The sequence below is a fragment of the Ips typographus genome, linkage group LG3 (genome assembly GCF_016097725.1).
Source record: "Ips typographus isolate SLU linkage group LG3, UJ_Ityp_2.0, whole genome shotgun sequence".
Lineage (NCBI taxonomy): Eukaryota > Metazoa > Arthropoda > Insecta > Coleoptera > Curculionidae > Ips > Ips typographus.
In genome coordinates, this window is record NC_138424.1 from 5,399,938 (window position 1) to 5,423,084 (window position 23,147).

General features: G+C 33.9%; 1 protein-coding gene across 3 annotated transcripts in view; it reads left to right on the forward strand.

The window, feature by feature from the left end:
• The window catches only part of LOC145726246 (uncharacterized), a 39,872-nt gene extending 18,467 nt beyond the window's left edge, over positions 1-21,405 (forward strand). For all 3 annotated transcript variants that reach the window (XM_081975257.1, XM_081975256.1, XM_081975255.1), the window contains exons 2-12: positions 12,850-13,016; positions 14,924-15,083; positions 15,139-15,352; positions 15,408-15,575; positions 15,629-15,823; positions 17,811-18,017; positions 18,073-18,212; positions 18,269-18,359; positions 18,414-18,689; positions 20,355-20,680; positions 20,738-21,405. In XM_081975257.1, coding sequence (XP_081831383.1) covers positions 12,850-13,016; positions 14,924-15,083; positions 15,139-15,352; positions 15,408-15,575; positions 15,629-15,823; positions 17,811-18,017; positions 18,073-18,212; positions 18,269-18,359; positions 18,414-18,689; positions 20,355-20,680; positions 20,738-20,872 — 2,079 coding nt within the window. In that variant the 3' untranslated portion in view covers positions 20,873-21,405. The remainder of the gene's footprint in view (positions 1-12,849; positions 13,017-14,923; positions 15,084-15,138; positions 15,353-15,407; positions 15,576-15,628; positions 15,824-17,810; positions 18,018-18,072; positions 18,213-18,268; positions 18,360-18,413; positions 18,690-20,354; positions 20,681-20,737) is intronic.
• Positions 21,406-23,147: the final 1,742 nt, after the last annotated feature.

The window sequence follows — 23,147 nt, forward strand, 5'->3', positions numbered from 1 at the left end:
GTTGGACATTAAATTCGTTTTCAGGAGAGCAAATTTGGGTAGTTTCTAGGTTTTTTTCAGCCACAAAATAATTTTAAGGTAGGATCTACTGGGTGTAGTCAAAAGTTGGGAAAATTGAGAAGGTTCTACATGCTGTAAAAATATTAAATGCTTGCTTATAGGTCTACGAATAGAAATTTGTTTATCTGTTTATTTTGAGCATAATTTAATCAGTCATAAATTTTGAAGCTACCAGAATCTTCTCCATGAAGGTATAAAATAACAAAACATTCTTAAAACTGGTACGAACAGTTAAAATTCACATTAACTGGTTTTTAGAGCTCCATGGGCAGGAATTTGATAGATGTGACATAAGGCTGTTTTCTCCATATGTACTGCAAACTGTCAAATACCACTCTATGAAGCTAAAAAATAAAAAATCTTGCTCAAAAGGGATACAGTTCTAAATCATTAAATTTTATAGGTTCATGAGTTGTGACAAGCATGTTTTAAAAATCTAAGAACAAAATTATTTGTTTTGAGATCAGCAAATCCATGTTAAGTAAATGTAATACCTACATAGTAGTATTTTAAGTAGACACTTAAAAATAATTAAGAATTAAAGCAAAACTTAAAAAAAACTCAACCAAATTGGAGAACTTTAGTGCAAATTTAGGCAACTTTTTCAATACACTTTTTGAAAAATTATTTTATTTAAGGGTTGGCAACACTGCTTCTATACAAAAGTTTGGAAACTCTTAAGTATTTTGACAACTACAGAGTGACTCTTCAACTATTATTGGTAGTATTTTAATATTTTATTACAAATTAATCAAATGCAATTTATAAACAGCAATCAAACTAAACTACTACTTAATTAATAGGTCATAAAGACTAGACAAGTTTTTCATTTGTTTGTCAATATTTAGATTTCCTCTCTTTCTATTTCCGTTACCTATACAAGATAGACTTTTATACCGGATATTTTTAGACCTACCTGAATAAATAAACCTAATTCGGGATTTTCCTCAGGCCTTTGACATAAATGTACATGTCCTTAATCGGAACATTAGCAGAATGAAAATCCATTTGCAGTCTTTGTTTGCTTGGGATTTTATGGCGTTGGAAAGGCTGAACCGCGTATGGAATGAAGCAAAATGGCAGATGTTAATGTAATACGCAAATAACACGGATAATGCCAATATAAAGAAAAAAAATATAGAAAATTGTCCCGTTATCTTGTCACTTCTTAACTGTAGTTTAGTAACAATTTTATTTTATTTTTTCATTTAGGAGTAATTACATAAGTTTGTTGATTGCTCAATGATTGATTGTGCGTGTAAACCAAAGCCCGACAGCGACTCTTCGGGGCTTCATTTATGGCTTAAACATTTAACCAGCTCAAATAACCCAGAAACCGAACGATAAATCAAGCCTGTCTTGATCGGAACCAGCTTGAATTCCTATAATCTGTAGAAAATGCGTAACTCCAAACTTTAAGAACGCAACATGGGTAATAAAACATCAACATGTAAGCGCGATAGTTACATGATCATAATAGGCAGTGGCGTAACAAATTCCATGAATATTGTTAAATTTTGAAAATTGTCTTTAACTGCCTTAGTTAGTTAAGGTTAATGGTAGAAATGTGACGTAAACTGTCATTTGTCAAAATATAATTTTTAAGGGTGCCATGCACCGCCCTCTGTACAAAAAAGCCTAGAATGTCACTTTTAATGGCGGCGTTAGCGGTCATTTAGCGGTTTTTGTTTTGCACACAAACCTATGCAGATGCAGTAGAAAATATGTTTTTTTTTATTTTTTCGTGTAGTTGATTAAGTTGTTGTGAGTGAAAAATCAAAGAACGCTTCATTCCTGATCCAGATATGTATAGATATGGCTTTTTATACCCAATAAAGTCCAGCCAAAGCAAGTTTGGTTAGAACCTTTTGTCCTGGAAAGTACAACAAACTAATGTGAAAACTGCTCAATCAAAGAAAATTTGGAAATCCTTGAAGCTAGGTAAGCAAAACTGGTAAATGGGTTTTATATTATTACCAAGACCTTTCTTTTAAAATGTAAATGTGCCAATGGAACTTCTAAAAGCTGTCCTGTTTCTTCAGAGTAAACCTTTGTTGCTCTCAAAATGCAGGCGGCCTCAAAATGTAACTCACACACCTATGTATGTAAGAGGCAATAAGTTTACTGAATGAGAAAGCATATTGTACTTACCACTGAGTATTGTGTTGGAGTAAAATCATTCCAGTTCAAAGCTTTCAACCACTGTTGGGTTCGAGCAGGGTCTTTTGGAAAGTAAAAGACTGACACTTTTGGGCCTTTCACCAAATTGCTTTTAGAAATTTGGCAAACAACAAGTGGACGGCATATTGTAGAGGCAATAGAATTTAAGTTAAAAAACCAACAACAAATTATAGAACAATGAAGGAACAATAACAATAGTGATAACACAATAAAATGAACACAAACTACACTTTCACTAGAACAACAAACATATAAACAACAAACAAAAATTACTTTGGCAAGTAATCCCAAGTCTTGACTTTAAACCTTAAAAATTAATTTAATCATCGAAAAACTCAATTTCCACAATACAAACAAATGCAAACTGTCAAACCAGTATTTCGGCCATATTGGAATTTTTGGCATGCACCTTCTTGGCTTTCTTGTACAGAGGGCGGTGGTTGTTATCGTATTAGCCGTGTTGTGTCAATCAGTTTTTGTGTCAGTCCGTTTGTTTATGTTGATTTTGAATTTGATCACAAATTTAGCCCTGACACCTTCAGGAAAACTGTATTTCAGAATAAGAACATGAAAGGATTGTATTGCAGAGTCAAGCCTGACAAGCCAATCAAAGCAAAGTAAGTGTTGCATTAATTTCATCTGCTTTTTTCTAAATGCAACGCTTTTAGTCTGGATCAAGTTCTGGACATTATTTTTTTACCTCCTACGATATGAAATAGCCTTTCTACGCCGGCAGTACAGGTACACAATAGGCTTATTTTAGACCGCTTGAAAAAAAATAATAATTTATGGGTACGCCAATGGAATTGAGCTTCGGAACGTTAAATAATAACGGCAATGTCGAAAAACTGGGGCTGCTAATAAAGTTTAAAGCGATCGTAAATCGTCGAGGTGACGGAAAAAACATTGCACGTTGCGTTCGTACGGTGCGCATGTTCGTCTTTATGGTCGGTTTCGGGCAGGGACCGCGCACCATGCAATCAGTCCGAGGGAGATGTAAACTAAACTGTAAAAGGAAATAAACAAAACGAAAATCAACCTAAACATTTAGTGTGAATCGGGTTTTGTTTGGTGCCGGTGCAAGTTCGTTCGGTCGTGTGTCGAAAGCGCGTTCGATTCTTCAACTTTTGTGTAAACATTCAGTGTTTTATGGTTGTTAGTGTGTGTTTTTATGATCAATCAAACACAAATAGGAACAATGCAAAAAATCCCTTGAACCATCCATAAGTAAATTTAAAAAACAAATCAAACTTATTAAAATACTAAGAATCTGATGATGAACTTAATATCGAAATGTGGGCACCGACCCTGGGAAATGTCTAATCAGCGCATTAAATTTCCATCAAACCTTGTAATTCACTGCTAAACTGCTTTTTAATTACGTTTTCTTCAGCTCGTTATCAAAAACCAGTATAATCTTCATTAGAAGCTGCAACCTGTGGTTATTATTCTACAAGGTTGTAAGCAATTTGAACCTGAAGGAAAATGTTTATCTTCATATAGGAGATCTCAAGTTTAATGGCTGTTATTAAGTTTTAAGTCACACGTGGATGTTAAGTCGATAAAAGGTTTTTAACACACAAGTTTAATCTTACTTAAATGTCTAAAAAATATCATGTAGTACCTACAGTTTTTGAGATATTTTAACGAAAATATACTGGAAACCAGCTTTGCTATTAGGCTTCTTAAGACCGGAAAAATTGCATTTCTGTCATATCTACAGAGTGTCACAAATTTGAATTTAAGTTGGGGAATTTCGATAACCGATCAATTGTATCAAAGTTTTTGGGTAATAACGAATTCAATTAAATGCCCTCTTAACTTAATATTGTGTTTTAAAGTTCGATTACATCCGGAATAATACGAATTAATACATTTTATCAGTGTTATTTCTTTATTATGAAAGCCGTTTTGAAAATATTAAAAATGGGGTGAAATTAGTCACGTGACTTTGATAATCAAATTTTTGAGCTTGCAACAGTGTAAAGGCAAGTTGACACCTGTCGAAACAGTCACGTGATCCTAAAACATAGTCTGAACTGTAAAAATTACTTAAGCAAATTTAGACACTTGAAAAATCTGAAATTCTTAAATACACCCCACGTGACGTTGATAATGCAATTTGAACTCGTAACTCTGTAAAGGCTAGTTCAAAATCAGTCACGTGACCTTTAAAATGTAGATTAAACGTTAACATTTTTGGTAAATTAAATTTAGACAGTTACCAAACTTGATATTGTAAGTTGTAAGATACCTGTCACGTGACTTTAATAATCCAATTTTTGAGCTTGCAACACTGTAAAGGCCTGTTGACATCTGCCAAAAAAAAAACGTCGAAAACGTAATAAATTAAATTTAGACAGTTGCGAAAGCTGAAATTGTAAGAGTCACGTCAGGTGACGGTGATAATGCAATTTTGAGCTTGCAACACTGTCAAAGTTAGTTGACATCGTTCAAAACAGTCACGTCACTGCCAAAAAATATTGTCCAAACGTTGAACATTTGGTATATTAAAATTAGACAGCTGCAAAAGTTGAAATTGTACGAGACAGGTCACGTGACTTTGATAATCCAATTTGTGAGCTTGCAACACTGTAAAGGCCAATTGATGCCTGTCAAAACAGTCACGTGACCATAAAAAATAATTTAAACTGTAAAAATTTGGTAAATCATATTTAGACAGTTGTAAAACCTGTAATTGTAAAATACACTTGACGTGAAATTTACCTCTCGGTAATTTACAATAAGACACATTGTACTTTCTTTATGATTATATTATTGCATTCAGACAGAGTATGACAATTAATCTGCAAATCCTGATGAGACGTTGAAAATAGTTACTTTCCTAACACGTGCGTAAAATGATACTTTCCAGCAACTGAAGTTTCGTCTCAGGATCAGTCTAGTGCGGGAAAAGCACTTTTTGCACCTTATAAGATTATAATTTTTTTCTACGGGAATTTCCTTTAACTGAAAATTATGGAATTACCTATACTGTGCACATTACTAAATACAAAAATATTAATAAAACAAATTAGGAAAGAACTTTTGTTATCAAAAAATAAAATATTGGCTTTTCCACCTTAGTGTGGGAAACTAATATAATACATGTGCGCACTCGTGTGAACCAAAAGAAGAAGAAAATAATCGATATTACGTATAGTATCTGAGCAACCATGACCGTATGCTGTCAATCCGTCAAATCACCCCGCCTTACGTCAACAGTGTCAATGGCAAACGTTCTTAATGTAAACAAACTAGAGTTGGGCAAATCTGTAAATTTTCGTATTACTTCCGAAACTTTCAAATTAGCAAATTTTTGTTTGTGGTTATATGACGTATTTGACATTGACAATTCACTTGATGATCAACTGTCATGTCAAACTGTCATTGTTGTCATATCACAGACATAACACGCAACGTTGCCTTTGCAGCATCTTAACATGCAAACTGGTGTATTGACTGGTATTGACCTTTTGTTTCAATGACGTTTGATAGAATAAAATACTAGGACAGTAGTTTTACTAGTTTTGCACTAGAAAAACGCGAGTGTTGACTGAACGAACAAACAATAAAAAATGGACATATCAATTATTAAAAACAATAAACATTGTAAACACCACAACAATTGCAGAGCAATAACCAATAAAATAAAAAAAAAATTGGCTGAAAAATTCAACGATGTATAATATGTTTTGAATAGTGTTTAGACTGTTTTGAACGTGGATTTACCATGATAGATGTCATTCTTTGACTAGTCAAGGTGACAGAATTTTTTTTATCTGTCAAACTAACAAATGTCACTTTTTTGTGATCTGTCAAAGTGACCAACGTTATTATTTACGCAAGATTGTAGAAAAAAAACAATACAGTGCGTTTTTTTTAACGCGCAACATAGGATTTTACGTGTTAAATTTTGAAGCCCATGTTAGACCATTTTATTTTGGAACTGCAAGTCTATAACTTGACGGGTGTGTCTTTAGTACCCTGAAGCTTAAGTAAGTCTACCAATTTGGTCTAAAAAGTGATTAAAAACTGGAAAAAAATCATTTTTTTTCGTAAAGATTTTATCGTTCCATACTCCCTGTATGCATTGTTGTTCCTTGTTGTTTTTATACTGGCAGGGCAGGTAGCAGGTAAAGTGACATATTTTGACTGCATCACGACCCGACATCTTTTGAACGTCAAAAGGGCATTTTATGATTGTTTGGAATACTGTTTGGCTTCAAACGGAGGTCACTTTGAACAATTCATTTATAAAAATACTTCTTTTGTTCTTAACTTTCTTGATATAAAATTAATGATCACCCTGTTTTACTTTCTACGCCAAATTTTACCTGCTACCTGCCGTGCCAGTATCAAAAACAACAAGCACCTATCATACATACAGGGAGTATGGAAAGATTAAATCTTTTCGAAAAAATATGTTTTTTTGCAAGCTTTTTAACACTTTTTAGGCCGAATTGGTAAACTTACTTAAGCTTCAGGGTACGAAACAGCCACCCGTCAAGTTTTATACTTGTAGTTCCAAAATAACATGGTCTAACATGGGCTTAAAAATTTAACACGTGAAATCCTATGTTGCGCGTTAAAAAAAACGCACTGTATAATAGAAGTCTGTTAAAAAAGTTTATAACAATATCTCAGAAACTGTTCTCGACAAACTTTTTCTTTTACAGACTATTTTTCTAAAACCTCCGTTCTTTGATTAATTATTTTTAAAAAGCAGTTTAGCTTATAATCAAAATTTAATTTGTCTTTAATACAACCCTGTTGCTGGTTCTGTATTTTTGTTGCTAAAACGTCTAATTTTAACAAAGATAACACAATAATTAGCCAATCAACTATTTGCCTCACTAGATTTAAAAATAACTTTAATTAAAGGCTTTTTATCACACTGAAACATGCATATTACTATCCAAATTGCAATTTTACGATTGAAAGACTATATTTAGGTCAGATTAATCCATATAAACCGGGATAGTTGATAGCCTTATTGTTCATTTGTTCTGATTTATGTTTATGCTTTAACAGTATAATGTTTATTTCCTTAACAACAATTTAACTCTCAATGAGGCATCAACGGACTATGAGTTAAAAGTTATTGATTTTTTTGATTGATGGGATTTTACAAGATGATCGCCTGTTTGTTTATAATATACAGGGTGGTTCACCACTAACCGCCGCGGACCATTTTGGAAAAACAATAATAATCACTATTCTGAAAATTTGGTAGTTTTCCAAAGTCGATGGGTAGTGGTACTTGCGGTTATACCGGATGTAGATACCAACTCGCTTATTTTAGATGAAGGACCCTGTATATTATTGTTCCATTCAAATTCCAGATATATTTTATATATAATGTCATATACTTATCTGTATCTGTTTCTGAGATATGTACCATTTTTATGTAAAATTTATTATTTCCAATACTTGATTTTGATCTTTTTCACTCCTCATTTCCGTTTTTTAAGAGCTACAGGGTGGTTCAGTATACCAATTTGTAGGCCGTGTTATCTTCTATTGACCACCTTGTACAGTGTCTATAGTGAAAATATCAAATAACTGAGTTAATCACAGAGGGGACTGAATTTTTGGTATTACAATGATATTATAACTATTATTATGTTATATGTATTGTATTTTTTTAGCAGTATACAAATTCATCTATTTGTGATTATTTTAAAATCATAATACAAACTTCCTGATTTTAGACGGGGAACAAGATGAAATTACGAAAATAGGGATGTTTCTTTTGAAAAACTTGACTTTTTATACTTTTTAAAATCCATTTTTTGATTCCAATTTTTGACCACCTCATATCATTATTTCTGACCTTTTAAACTCGAAAACTAAGAAAAACAGCGTTTACTGATATGCGAATATTACAATTGTTTTAGGTATTTTATGGTGTTTTTTTTTTTGGGAGCTGAATCTGTTCTACTTTGAAACTTCAACAGAATAGCCGACGCTTCGCAAAATTTGCATCCTCAGTACAAAAAAAAATAAAATCTTTAATTTTCGTATTTTAGGTATTGAAAATGTCAAATTTCACATAAAATGATAAATATCTTAGAAACATACAGGTATATGAGATTATACATAAAATCTATCTGGAATTTTAAGTAGAACCGTAAGGTGTTTTGTATGCAAAAAGGCATTTTGGTGTACAACAAATTATCGGCGGTCTACCCTTCGACTTTAACAGTAAATAATGTTTATTTTCTTTGAAACAATTAAACTCTCAATGAGGCATCAACGAACTATATGAGTTAATAATACTGATTGAATTTCTTTGATAGTTGACTGAAGGGATATTACAAGATGATCGCCCGTTTGTTTATAATATATACACATTGACCCAATAATTTTATCTAATTATAGGTCGAGCTTCATCCAGGCATTTGCAATTAAAATCCTGGAATAAATTTGTAATAAATCGGTCAGGGATTTTTTCATACTTGTTTGGTTTATTGCTTATTTGAAGTTCACCGCATTTGCGATGTAAATGTACAGTACGATGACTGAATTTTAGTGGTTAAAATGTGTGAAGTGGCAAGTCAGCGTCATGCTTATGTAGTGGAGGTGAGTTAACAATTTCGAGTGTTATATTAATAATTATTAAATAAATTCAAAGGCAACACTGTACGGAAATTAATGTTTCCGCTAATTATTTTATTCGGCCGACATCCGTCAATTTCTCTGCCAGCTAAACAATAAACACAGCAAACACAATAGAATAATAATCTCGCAAATACCAGCGCAATTCGTGACATTACTGAAGACCACTCTCGCGTTCCGAAACTTTCCATTTTTATATGGCGTAAACCGCGTATAGTGACCCCCCTAGTTGCGTGATCAACCCTGTATAATACCGAATAATTGCCGTAAAAACGTAACAGTTTTTGCTTGAGCAGCCTTGAAGAAAAATAAACTGCGCGGTTTATGAACCAAAAGTTAATTGAAGCAATTTTGAGAAATTGATTAGTAATTGCAACATCAAAACACGCAACTTTCTTTTTTTAATTTTTGCTACAAACCAACGATTTTCAGGAAATTGTTATGAGGAAGCACCCAGCCAAGGTGGCTTCGGTTGTGCAATCACTAAAAATCACAGTAAAAGCGGTAAAAAATCAATTAAGACCATCATACGGAAAGAAATTTAAAAACGCGATAAAAACCTGAATTCTTGAGATTCGTGATTAAATCAAAGATGAAGCAACGAATTTTTTATGTTTATAACTAATTTAACGTGAAATTAGAAAACAAGAATAAACAGAATGACTGAGAGAAATGGCAAATTCTCAGAAACTTATTTTTGGAGAAAATGCCAAAAGAATTTTAGGAGAAATCACGATAATGACGAAGAAAAGGCTAATAAATGCACATCAAAAGCAACAATTCAGGCAATAGAATTTGAACTATTTAGAAATTACAAAATGCCAAGTAGTTGTGTATCTTGGAGGTACCACACTGTAAATAGTGTTTACAACTACGTGGAGCCAAATTTGACAGTTCTGACGTGAAGGAACACTTTTATACTTTGCTTGCGTCACGTGACAGCTGTCATAACTGTCAAAACTCACTCTCCACTGACCTGAGAGTATAAAATAGATGTGTTTCTCTGGGGGATTGCACTGTAAGTGGTTTACCTCGTGGTTTACAGCTCCATGGAGCTAAGTTTGTCAGTTCTGACGTGAAGAAACACTTTTATACTTTGCTTACGTCACGTGACAGTTGTCATAACTGTCAAAAACCGTTCACCAGTAACCTGAAACTATAAAATTACAAATAGTTGCTAATTTGAGGAATAACACTAGAAGTTGTGTTTTAAGCTCCATAGAACCAAATTTGACAGTTGGGACGTTAAGAAACTTTAATACTTTTCTTGCGTCACGTGACAGCTGTCATAACTGTCAAAACTCACTTACCACTGACCTGAGAGTATAAAATAGATGTGTTTCTTTGGGGAATTGCACTGTAAGTGGTGTTTACAGCTCCATGGAGCTAAATTTGTCAGTTCTGACGTGAAGAAACACTTTTATACTTTGCTTACGTCACGTGACAGTTGTCATAACTGTCAAAAACCGTTCACCAGTAACCTGAAACTATAAAATTACAAGTAGTTGCTAATTTGAGGAATGACACTAGAAGTGGTGTTTAAAGGTCCATAGAGCCAAATTTGACAGTTAGGACGTTAACTAACACTTTAATACTTTGCTTGCGTCACGTGACAGCTGTCATAACTGTCAAAACTCACTCACTCAAATTAACCACCATACTTTAGAACTGTCTAGAACCTTTAAAATGATTTTAATATACTTTCTATAGGGTTAATCAACTTTCAGGGTTTCTTTATAGTTTTATTGTAATTTTGGGCTAGATTTTGACAGATGTGACATGTAGCTATTAATTTTGGACGCAGCTGGATTTGTCATAACGTGGCAACAGTCAAAAATCTTGTTCATAGAGCTGTAAATGTATAAAACATACTTGCAAACAATGCAAACGAGTACAAATTAGCTGAATAACGCTTTATATCTTTATGAATACAATTTTGACAGATTTTAAGGTCAAATGACAATATCAAACTAACCACCATACTTCAAAACTGTCAAAATCACAATATAAACCTTTAAAATGATTTTATTATAGTTTCTATAGGGTTAATCAACTTTCAGGGTTTCTTTATAGTTTTATTATCATTTTGGGCTGGATTTTGACAGGTGTGACATGCAGCCGTCAATTTAGGACGCAACTGGATTTGTCATAAACGTGACAACTGTCAAAAATCTTGTTCATAGAGCTATGAATATATAAAATACTTGAAAACAATGCAAATGAGTACAAATTAGCTGAATAACGCTTTATAGCTTTATGAATACAATTTTGACAGTTGTTAAGGTAATGGGAAATCGAATATCAATGTCAAGCTAACAATCATTTGTCAAAACTGTCAGAATCATATTCGTAAACCTATAAAATGATTGCAATAAACTTTCTATGGGGTTAAACAAATATCAGAGTTTCTTTATAGTTTTGCTGTCACTTTGGGCAATGATAGATGTGAGATGTAGCTGTCAATTTTCGACGCAGCTTGATCTGTCACAAGCGTGGCAACTGTCAAAAAATTCTATTCATTTTGATTAAAACAGTCACGTGACCCTAATAAATACAATTTTAATCGTGAAAATCGTTTAAATTTAGTAAAATAGTCAGATGACCCTGAAAAAATTTAATTTGAAACTGTCAAAATTCAAATGTCAACAGGAGAAAAAAAATTATGTTTTTTAAATTGTCCAAACAGTTACGTGACCCGAATAACTACAGTTTTGAACTTGAAAATTATCTGGGACGCCATATTAGCGCTGTCAAAATTTTAGTCACGTGACCACAAGTAATGCAGGTCGAAACCTGAAAATGTTGCGGAACAACAAATTTGAAAATTCAAATTAAATAAAATAGTATGTCATGTTCCTGTACCTAAATCAATAATAGTTAATATTATTTTTAAATTAGATATAGGAAAACGTTAGAAAAAAATAAACTTGACAACATTTTTGTGGTTTAAGGTTTGAAAAGACTATTTGAAGAGATTTTTAGATCAAGAGGAGTCATAATCAAATTCTGAAAAAACTGGTATACATACAAGGTACCATCGACCATCAATCACCCTGTAGATAGTAACAATAAATTGTTTAGAACCATTTAAGAGAGGTTTTATAATTATTTGTAGACTATCTTAGGAAAAGCAAAAGGAAGAATTAATATTTTGATGATAACGTATTTTATCGTGTTGGGTATTAATTTATAAAACAATGCCAAACATACTTGTGGCAAATTATCAACTTTTAAATTAAACTCATAACCGCTTCAATAAAGCAATGCTTTAATTCATTACGGTGTTATAATTACATTCGTGATGTAACCATACAGAACAAAGCTGGTTACGATTAGTCAACCAACGGTAATTTTAATGTAACCCATAATAACTGTCACAATAACGTAAATATCTTAACCCGTTGGGTAAAACTTGCCGTTAAGTGGTGCAAGGTCACCTCAAGTTGCAATTAATTTGTACATTTTATAGATCATCTCGACTGATGTAATATAGAAATAAGGGTCAAATCAATTGGATTGTGCAAGGAATTTACAACAACAAACCGCCGGATAATCCTGTTAGCTCTGGCCATCACCATGCAAATTTGGTAGTTCCTGTGTCTGCTAGAGTCATAGTAATTATTATTTTATGTTAGCACCACACATGGTACCAAAGACGTCACTAGCATTAACATGCAAATCATTTTGTCGGGTGTTGTTCGTATTGTTAGGACTTAGATGTGGTTATTTTCTAATTGTATCAAAAGTGAGTGTTGATGGCTTTAGTTAAACGAATATACGGTGACATTCGTCAGGCTATTTACTTAATTGTAAGTTTTTTTCTACCAACTCATTCAACCTGAAAAAGTGCCTTCATGGTGATTAGTGTTAATGTACTTGAATCTATTACTGCTTCAATGTGTAATTTTATGCTTGAGAAGTGATGATCGGATAGTGATGATGATTAAAGTACTTCTACTTTTACTCAACTATTAAATTTTATTCCAGGAACTTCTCAAAACCTTCAGTGATGCCAACAAGGCTCAATCCCCACGACCTCAGTTCAATAAATTCCCCATCGATGACGCAGTGGCAATACGGAATGATCCGGATATCCGGAGGAATCGCAGGTCAAAAACAACGGACTTTGATGTGGCAGGAAGAAAATTCCCTGGGTAAGTTCCCTCTATACACATTTAAATTATGGCAAAAAAAGGCAGCATAGCTTTTTTAGCCTTTTAGCCTTTTTTTTTGAAAATAAAACAGCGAAGCTATAAGATGTAGGAAAAAGTTGAGAAATATAAAGCTGAAGCAAATTCCGTTTCAAAATTCTAGATTCTATTACATGTGCCTTGTGATGACTTCTTCCAAACTTGTTCTTTCCTCCAACTTGTTCAGCGGTCTTTTCAACAGGTACCTACTCCTTTCCATTATTTTCTGTGTCCCTAAAACCACTCTTCTGCACGGCGCTTCAGTTTCAGCCATTTTAAGCCGTTCTGGCCCCCATGGTTCTGGGCAAGTCATTTCCTTGCAATGTAACCTTTCTTGTTGCCTGTTCGACCATCTTCACACTAAACTTGTCTCGATTAGTCTTGATGACGCTATTCTCCAAATCCAAACAGAATTTATGTTCCTTCATAAGTTCCAGACCCAACAGTACATCATCGGATATGTTGGCTACGAGAACCAAATGTTTGAATTCATGCTGTCCAAACTTGATTTTAGCTTCATGGATTCCCAAACTTTGTTCCGGTATCATTAATTCTGCAATGCTTCACTATGTCTGGTCTTACTATGGTGAAACAAGTTCCAGTGTCGACAACCATTTGACAATTCCTTCCGCAAACCTTGCCATTTACTACTAAGCTAGTGTTGTCATGCTGAAGACGAGCTATCTTAACAACTGAAGGTGAATGATAATTTTCAGTCAGCTTTTACTTCTGATGAACATTGGCTAGTCCTTCTCCTTCCTGGTTCAACATTCCTTTTGGTTGGGGCAGGTCCTTTTTCACCACAGTTTCAGCATTCTACGAATCGTGTAGACGGCTATGTTTGGTAATTTTGTTTAACTTGTCTTGTCCTATCCCACATTTGTATTCTTCTGGGTTTGGGGCATTGAGGTCGTATGTGCCTTTTCTCTCCACAGTGTCAGCATCCAAAAGAACGAGCAAACGGCTTCGTTTGCGCACTACGATTGTGTTTTGCCTCTTTACTTTACTCCACATTTCCATTAACTCCTTTTGCAAGGTCTCCAGTTGCCAATTTAACTCTGACTGGGTGATTAAGTGGTCTGGATTACCATAACAGTTCCCGTAATTGGGTGTACAGGTTCTAATTTGGCGCACTTCTGCATATCCTGGTGACACTTGTTTTACCGCTTCAAACTCCAAGGCGTAGGCAATATAACTGCTTGATAGATGTGCTTCGTAAACTTGCTCCTTGTGGTGCTGGTTTCCAAACTTCATTTCCAAGGGCTGGATCAAGTCGTCGTAGTTTCTACAATGACTATCATCTAGGGCAGAACTTCCACGGCTTCTTCTCGAAAGGACAAAACCATGGTAGTGGCTTTGTCACTTGATGTCCAACTGTTTGTCTCTGCAGCAGCTTCAACCTGCCACGAGGTCTTGACTATTTTGGCTTTTTCTGGCAGTTTGTCAACTTTCCTTCGTAAATCCTGGACAGTCTCTTCTACTCCCCCTATTCTTCCAGTAAATTTCTCAATGGTATGGGTAACTTTTTCTTCCAAGTTTTCCATTTCGCTCTTCATTTCATTAATAACACAATCTATGTCATCGAACTTCTGGTCTTGACTTCAACTCTTCTAATTTGGCCTCAAATTGATTTGGACTTATCTCGTTTGCTTTAATTTCCTCTAACTTGCTGTCCTGGCTGGTTTTAATCTCTTCTAAGTTACGGTTTTGACTTTTTTGATTTGTTTTCTTTCTTTCCTTTATCAGCTTTTTGCAGTTTTTGTCGGTTTCTTCTGAATCTTCAATCCCACTTCTAAAATAAGATGCACAAGTACTTACGTATTTAATTCAGGGTCAAAATGTCACAACTTAGCATTTTTGTTTATTTTCAGTACCACCCACCTGAAAAACTTCGAGGTTCGTGGCCTAGTCAAAGTAGATTTTCCGCCCAGATATATCGTCCCGTCAAGCCGATTATTTAAAGTGAAGGACGAATGCTTAATTTACGAAAACGAGGCTCTCATCAGATACGAAATCAAAACTGGAAAACGAGTAAATATTTGAGTTTGAATATTGCGTGAACCATGCCGAAAATAATTGCTTCCAGGAAATCCTATGTCAGAATGTAATAATAAAGTCGGTGAGGTACCAAAAGTCTAAGGAGTCAACCGCTGTGGAACTGAGGGATACCAGAAATGAGTGCTTCACGTTAAAATTTCAAAAACTGGAAGCGGCCAAAAAGTTTATGGAAAACGATCAGGTGCTGGAATACATTACTGACAATAAAGTGGGGCTGATGCACTCTCTACGCAAATTGTTAGGTAAGTTTCCTAGTTTACATAAAAACTTTAAAAGCTTGAAAATCACTTTTTTTAGGAAAACGGGCTAGTCAGGAATACTTGGAGAAAAAAGGGATCTACAAACCAGAACCTTTCTTCGGCAACACCTTAAAAGACATAACAAATTGCACTAATCAGTTAGTACCGGCGTTTGTTACGGAAACCATAAGGTTATTGGAAAAGCCTGAAAACGTTAAGAGCCTCGGTTAGTCTAACACTAAGTTAACCTTCAACCTATCAATCTATGTGATATTTCAGGTTTATATAGAACTTCAGGTAACCTGGCAACAATCCAGAAAATTCGACTGGAAGTGGACAAGAACAACTTAAACATTCTGAATGAATACGACAAAGATCCTGATGTGTTAACTGGAAGCTTGAAGCTATTTTTCAGAGAGTTAAAGGAACCTCTTATCACTCATGAAGTTTGTGATAAATTGCTGCAATGTACAAGTAAGTGTTGCCAGAGCTGTCGCAATTACTCAAAACAAGTAATTTAATGTAATTCAATTATCAATTAATGTTAAAAAGTAGTTCAATTACCAATTATTACTACTGAAAAGCAGTTGAACTATTAACGAATCGATGAACTAGGTTCTTGAAATTGAAAATTTCCTACTTTTAACCGTCTAAGTTTCCAAATTCCTCTAAAGCAGCCCAAAACAGCTATTCCCAATGCTCCTGAAGAATTCTAAAAAGCTTCTAAAACACTGTAAAAACTCCAAAAGCTTTTGGAACAGTCTAAAAAGCTTCCAAATGCTTTGACTAGTCTAGAAAGCTTTCAAAACAGCTTCCGTATGATTCTAAAGCAGTTTAAAAGCATCCCATAATGGATCATCTAGAACCTTCAATATGCTTTTTAAACTGTTCAAAATCCTTCCAAATGCCCCTGTAGTAGCCTAAAAAATTTCAAAAGCTTTCAAAATAGCGTCTAGAAGCTTCCAAATGATCTTCAACTATTCTAGAAGCTTTCAAAACATTTTAAAATAGTCTAAAAGCTTCCGTATGATTCTAGAGCAGTTTAAAAGTATCCAGTAATTTATAGAACCATCTAAGACTTCCAATTGCCTCTAAAGCTGTCCCGAATCTTCAATATGCTCTTTAAACTGTCCAAAAACCCTCCAAATGTTCATAAAGTAGTCAAAAAAAATTTGTAAAGCTTGTAAAACACTATAGCAACTCCAAAAGCTTTCAAAATAGTGTCTAGAAGCTTCCAAATGCTCATGAAGTAGCATTAAAGCTTTCAAACGCGTTTGGAACAGTCTAAAAAGCTTCCAAATGCTTCGACTAGTCTAGAAGCTTTCAAAAGATTTCAAAACTGTCTAAAAGCTTATTGCGTATGATTCTAGAGCAGTTGAAAAGCTTCAAGAAATTTCTAGAACCATTTAAGACGTCCAATTGCCTCTAATAAAGCTGTCCAGAAACTTCAATGTGCTTTTTAAACTATCCAAAATCTTTCCAAATACTTCTGAAGCAGCATTGGAGCTTCCAAAAGCCTTTGGAACAGCCTAAAAGCTTCCAAAAGCCTTTGGAACAGCCTAAAAGCTTCCAAAATGATCTTCAACTATTCTAGAAGCTTTTAAAATAGTCTGGAAGCTTCTATATGATTATAGAGCAGTTTAAAAGCTTCTAGCAATATCTAGATCCGTCTAAGATTTCCAAATGCTTCTAAAACAGTGTAGAACTGCTCTTTAAACTGCTACTAACATTTTAAAAGCTTCCGTATGATTCTAGAGCAGTTCAAAAGCATCTAATAATTTCTAGAACTGTCTAAGATTTCCAATTGCCTCTAAAGCAGTCCACAACCTTCAATATGCTCTTTAAACTGTCCTATAACATTCTAAATGCTCCTAAAGTAGTCTAAAAAAAATCAGAAGCTTCCAAAACACTGTAGAAACTCCAAATGGTTCCAAAACAGTGTCTAGAAGCTTCCAGGCTTCCAAATGTTCCTGAAACAGCATAGAATCTTCCAAAAGCTTTTGTAAAAGTCTAAAAAGATTTCAAATGTCTTCAACTAGTCTAGAAGCTTTCAAACATTTTCCAAACAGTCTAACATCTTCTGTTTGATTCTAGAGGAGTTCAAAAGCATCCAATAGTTTCTAAAAATGTCTAAGATTTCCAATTGCCTCTAAAGCAGTCCACAACCTTCAATATGCTCTTATTGAACTATAATCCAACATTATGTCCAGTTAGATTGTCACAATAGCCTGAGGACAAAATGTCTCTCTAAGATTTTGGTAGAGAATTAAACTAGTTACAGTTTTTTTCTTTAGACTTTTGCTAAATCCTGTCAAGGGAAATAAATATTAATTTATATTTATAGTTCAACTGCTTGAAAGAACTTGAATCACATGTTTTAATTAAAGTAATTCAAGCATCGACAGCTCTGAGTTTTTGACATTTTTATTGTAAAAATACAACTTTTCTTGCATTTAAACAGAACAAAATCCAGACACATTTACTGCAAAGGATCATCAAAAAATTAGGTCAATTTTAATCAACAGTTTGCACGAATCGAATTTGGAAACTTTCGTTACCCTGATGAGGCACTTATTGGAAGTGGTCAAGTATAAAGAACACAATAAAATGGATAGTTATAATTTGGCTGTGTGTTGGGGTCCCTCAATGGTTTTTAATGTTACTAGAGGTAATCGTGCGTGGTTGAAAGGTTTTAAGTTAAATTGTACATTAAATTCTTATAGTGGATGCAAATCCTACCATAGAATCCTGCAGGGATATAGTCTGCCTCAGTCAAAGCGCAACCAGAATGGTGGATTTCTTCCTCACATATTACGAGCAGTACCCTGCTGAATTAGGAACTTTAGGTAAAAGAACCAAACTGGTATGTGAATTAGTAAAACAACTGCAACTTTGTATATAAAGAGTATGTGATTGCAGGATATATCAGAAAAAATGCACACATTGCGGAGGCAAGAGTCCAGGGAAAGTGACTGGAGTCTCGACAGTTCTAGAGGCAGCCAAAAAAAAAGTAAGTCTCTTTTACTGCAAATCCATCCAAAAAACTAACCAAGTTGACACTCAGGTGGTAGTAATCTGAGTTTAAGTATCGATGAGGTGATCAAATCTTTGGTGGACTACATTCAGCCACACATACACACTCAACCATTGTACAGGAAACCAGGATCGAGTGATAAAACCAATAAAATTATGAAGAAACTAAATAAGAAGAAAATCAAAGAGTTAGAAAAATACAAAAATGACGTACCTGAACTCACTGACGCTTTGAAGAAATACCTGAAGGATCACGATAGTTTGATCAGTGACGATGCGGTCCAATCAGTTTTAAGAATTACTTCCGGTAAGTAGCATCCAAATTGCCATTGGTTAAAAACATTTGTGAAAGTATTGGAATCATCAGCTAATTTTATAAACTTTAGTCGTTTAGTTTACGAAGTAAATTTGTATAGCTTTTTTTAATATACCGTGCAACGAACAGAGAAACATTGACAATTGCATGCGAAAGACAAAGACAAAAAAAACCTAATAAAAAGTCTAGTAGGCGCAAACTTTGGGGCAGTGTTGCCAGACATCTATCTGAATACCATATCGACTGGATTGGTTACATAATTTTGCTATTGAACTATATTGGACCAATCCTATTTATTTCTGTGAATGGGTGTTTACTGATTGGTGTGGTTTCAGCATTTATTGTTAAATAAAACGAATTTGTTAATAATTGACTTTTGAAATTTGACAGATGTAAATTAAGGCACTAGAAAGTTATCAAAAGTTGTTTAGCTAATTTCAAAAGTCAATTATTAATGTCTTTGTTTAGTGTTTAGTTTCATTTTGAGGTTATGTTAGGTTTTTCTATTGGACAGATCAAAATTACTAAACAAATTAGTTAAAACTTGTCAACAACAGTCACGTGACCAAGAAAATGACATCGTTAACCTTGAAAAATCTGTAAATTACATTTATACAGTTGGGAAAGCTGAGATTGTAAAAACCCTCTCTCTGATCGTGACGACAGTTTTAAATTCGCAGCTGGCAACACTGTAAAATTAAGTTGAAACTTGTCAACAACAGTCACGTGACCCGGAAAATGTCGTCTAACTTTGAAAAGTCTGTAAATTACATTTAAACAGTTGGGGCAGCTAAAGTTGTAAAAAGCACGTCAAGTGATCGTAGGTAACAATTCAAATTTGCAGCTGGCAACACTGTAAAATTAAGTTGAAACTTGTCAACAACAGTCACGTGACCAGGAAAATGTCGTCTTTAACGTTAAAAGCTTGTAAAATGACATTTAAGCAGTTGAAAAGTCTGTAAGCAGGTAAAAGTTGTTTTTATTAAATTACTTTGTCATTTATGAAGCAAATCATAAGCTAATATACATCACTGAATAAAACGCACTATTTGGTAGTCTAAAAATCCAATATGGCATCGAAAAAATAAAGTTGATGATGACTGCTAAAAAACGAAACGTCGTGTGGCAATGAGAAGATGCTTTTAGTTTTGGGATATCTCTTGAAATAAGGTTAGAAATAAATAAAAACAAAAATCCAAATTTTCAGTTTTTTTCGGATATCCTCGGCAAAGTACTCGTTTTTTCGGAACTTTATTGGGTTGAACTTTAAATTGCGGAACTTATTCGCCTTCTTGGACTTTTTTTAGTTTGTCTGTCTTTGTCTCGCGCATGCAATTATCAATGTTTCTCTGTCCGTTACACCGGCGTTATCTCTATGTTTCTAAGTTTAGCGCGGACTCAATCAAGTTAAGAAGGAGCAACTAGAAAACAACGATCATCATCATGTGCATGTCAGTTGAGTTTTGAAGCTCTTTACGTGCACTTGAAGTTAGATGCCTAATGAAGCCAATAAGCAGAAACACGTATCGCAGGATTATATTGTTCATTACAGATTTTTGTTGCGGAATTACCCACAAATCACTTGTCAGAGTGTACTTAAACTCTTTTAATACAACCTTCTAGTTAATGTAGAATAAATTATTTGTAACGTTTCAGACTGCACCGAAAACTATCTCAAACCAGTGTTGAGGCACCAAGTGATGTCAAAAATCGAAGAAACACCCAAAAAAGACACGTTAATCTTTCTTCTTCGACACTTGGCCGACGTAGTCAAATCCCAAGAAGACGCTAAAGAAGAAGTGATAAAAAGTTGGGCTGTAGCTCTGTACAAACCGAAAAAAAATAAGGTTTCTGTCGAGGATGTGGAGAAGTTTCTTTCAGTGGCGATTAAAGCCTTTAATGATGATTTACCTGATGTGGTGAGGTCTAGTTTTGAAAACGCAAAAGAAAGTAGTCCGATGACGAACTGGAGCATGGACGAGGTAAAGTTACGGCTGTACTTTGGCAATTTAGAAAAACTAATTAAAGTGTGCTTGTAGCTTTCGAAGGAGATAAAACAACATCTAAGTGATCGAAACAGCAGATACGATAACGTAGATTCTGATGACAATCTTGGTGATGTGGGTGAAGCATCAATTTTGGACGACGATAAGACTGAACAGACGAAGTTATAGAAAATTTCATAGAAAAAACATAACCATATTTATTTCTTACTAGGACTCGTTTTGCATAATAATATATTTTGTATTACTAGAACCATTTAAACCAATAACACTTTATTAGAGAAAAACCAAAGATATGAGTCATCGTTCATTTACCTTAAAAATATCAATTTATTGTTGTAAATAATAATGATTGTTAAACCATTTATACAAGAGCCGGTTTCTTGTTATGCTTATGGTCACGTTTTAATATATCAATTGAACTTAATTTCGGATTGAAGACGGATTACTCAAGATTTGTAGTATAGTTAATAGTTTTTGGAAATATACAAAATATTTAAGAAAAATTACTTAATAATGTAACACAAAATATGTGCATTGTTTTACTAGAGTATAGTAAAAATGTACTTTATGTAAGTACATTTATACATATATTTTTGTAAATAACTTTTCTCAGTGTTATTCAAACATATGAGTATTGTGATATATGACTTGTTACAATATAATTACCCCTATAAAAGCTTAATAAAGATTTATTAAAGATATTATTTATACCCAGTTATTTATCTGAAAAAAGGAAATCAAACCCTTGGACAAATGAAATTTTAGGCTTAATGGAACAGAGAACATTCAATGAAATAAACGCCTGCAAAAAGAGTAAAAGTTGGTATAAATGACACTTTTTTTAGAAAATACGATTTGATTAAACACATTTTGATTTTCATCGAATTTACGCATCATCGTCTCACAAAATTCCAATCTGCGATCAAAAATCTTCATCTGAGAGCTCTTGAAGTAAAGTTATTTTGTATGGATGATATTGATTTATGCCTAAAATGTTTCCGACAGATTTAAACGAAATATCTTTTCGGGCAGCAGCTTTTCTCAAGGATAAGTGGGGATCTTCTTCATAATGCAACAAGGTTTCCAACGCTTTATTATCACGTTGTTTCTTTTGGTCTTCCAGAACGGATTTTATTTGTGCAAGTTCCCGTTTCTTCAAATCTGCGAATGGTTTTTAAAACAGTAGATTTTGCTATTGGGGCTCTATTTGAGAAATTGTCTATCGCCAAAACCTCTTATCATAAGCAGAGTTTTACGTTCCTTTTCTGTAAGGGACATTGTGTACAGACAATTATTGACACTACCAGCTAATGTCAAAAATAGGTACCCGCAATCTACTATCAAAAATGTAACAATCAGGTAAAGGTAAGAATTACTATTGATAAACATGGGATACCATAAAAGCAATTTTTTCTTTAATAATTAAATAGCTGCCAAACTGTTCAAGATAACCATACAACATATTAAATAAAATGTGATCAGAATGAGAGAGCGAATTAGAAAATGTCATTTAAACATAAATGTTTTTCAATAAGTTGTATATTTTGCCAAATGTATTGTCATGATTATTATCATCCTGAAGATGAGATTTACTCAAATCTCCCTCACCTCCTAGTTGCATGATAATATCGTCATAACTGGCATCAGATTCACCCTGACCATTCATTCTAATATTCTAGTAAATAAAGAAAATTTAAATAAATAAGCTTGACTAAAAATTCTATAATAGGGATGCCAAGTTATTTTTAAGGTAAATAACTAAACCTATCTAACTTACTTTCTACCTAAAAATCCTGCTTCTAAATATATCATTGAAACTACAAATGTCTTTAATACAAAAAATTACAAACTACTTACAACTAATACTCTTCGTCAAAGAGTCCAAATTGTCCAAAATAAACCGTCAGTTGACCAATCTTCTTCTTTTCCGTTGAGGTGGATTGTTGAACTGCAAAGGCTGTACCTCGGTAACAGCCGGGTGGCCTCCTCGGTTATCGATTTAACCACTTCTGGAATAGGTCCTCTATCACAATCTGCTCCATGTCATAACGTGGACTAGACGGTACAATTACTGGTAGCACTCGGTATTACACTCAGTAACTTCCGTTCCGGAAGGAAACAGCTTTCTAAGATCCCCTGATCTTCAATAGTCTGATTTTTGCTCGAATTTTTTAGAAAACTCACTTTCCAGCTCTCATTAAAAGTCTCTCTAGACAATCAACAACCAAAAACAAAAAAACCTTTTTTCCCACCTTCTACCTCCACGTACCACCTTTTTCACCTCCTTTGAAGTTCATCAAGTAATACTGTTAATTTTCTTAATAACTACATACAATCCTACTAAAACTAACTATAATGGTAAACACTTGACATCCCTACAAAAATGTACCTTTTCTATAAATTAAATAAATAAATTTTCTTTATTTTCTTGAAAAAAAAATCC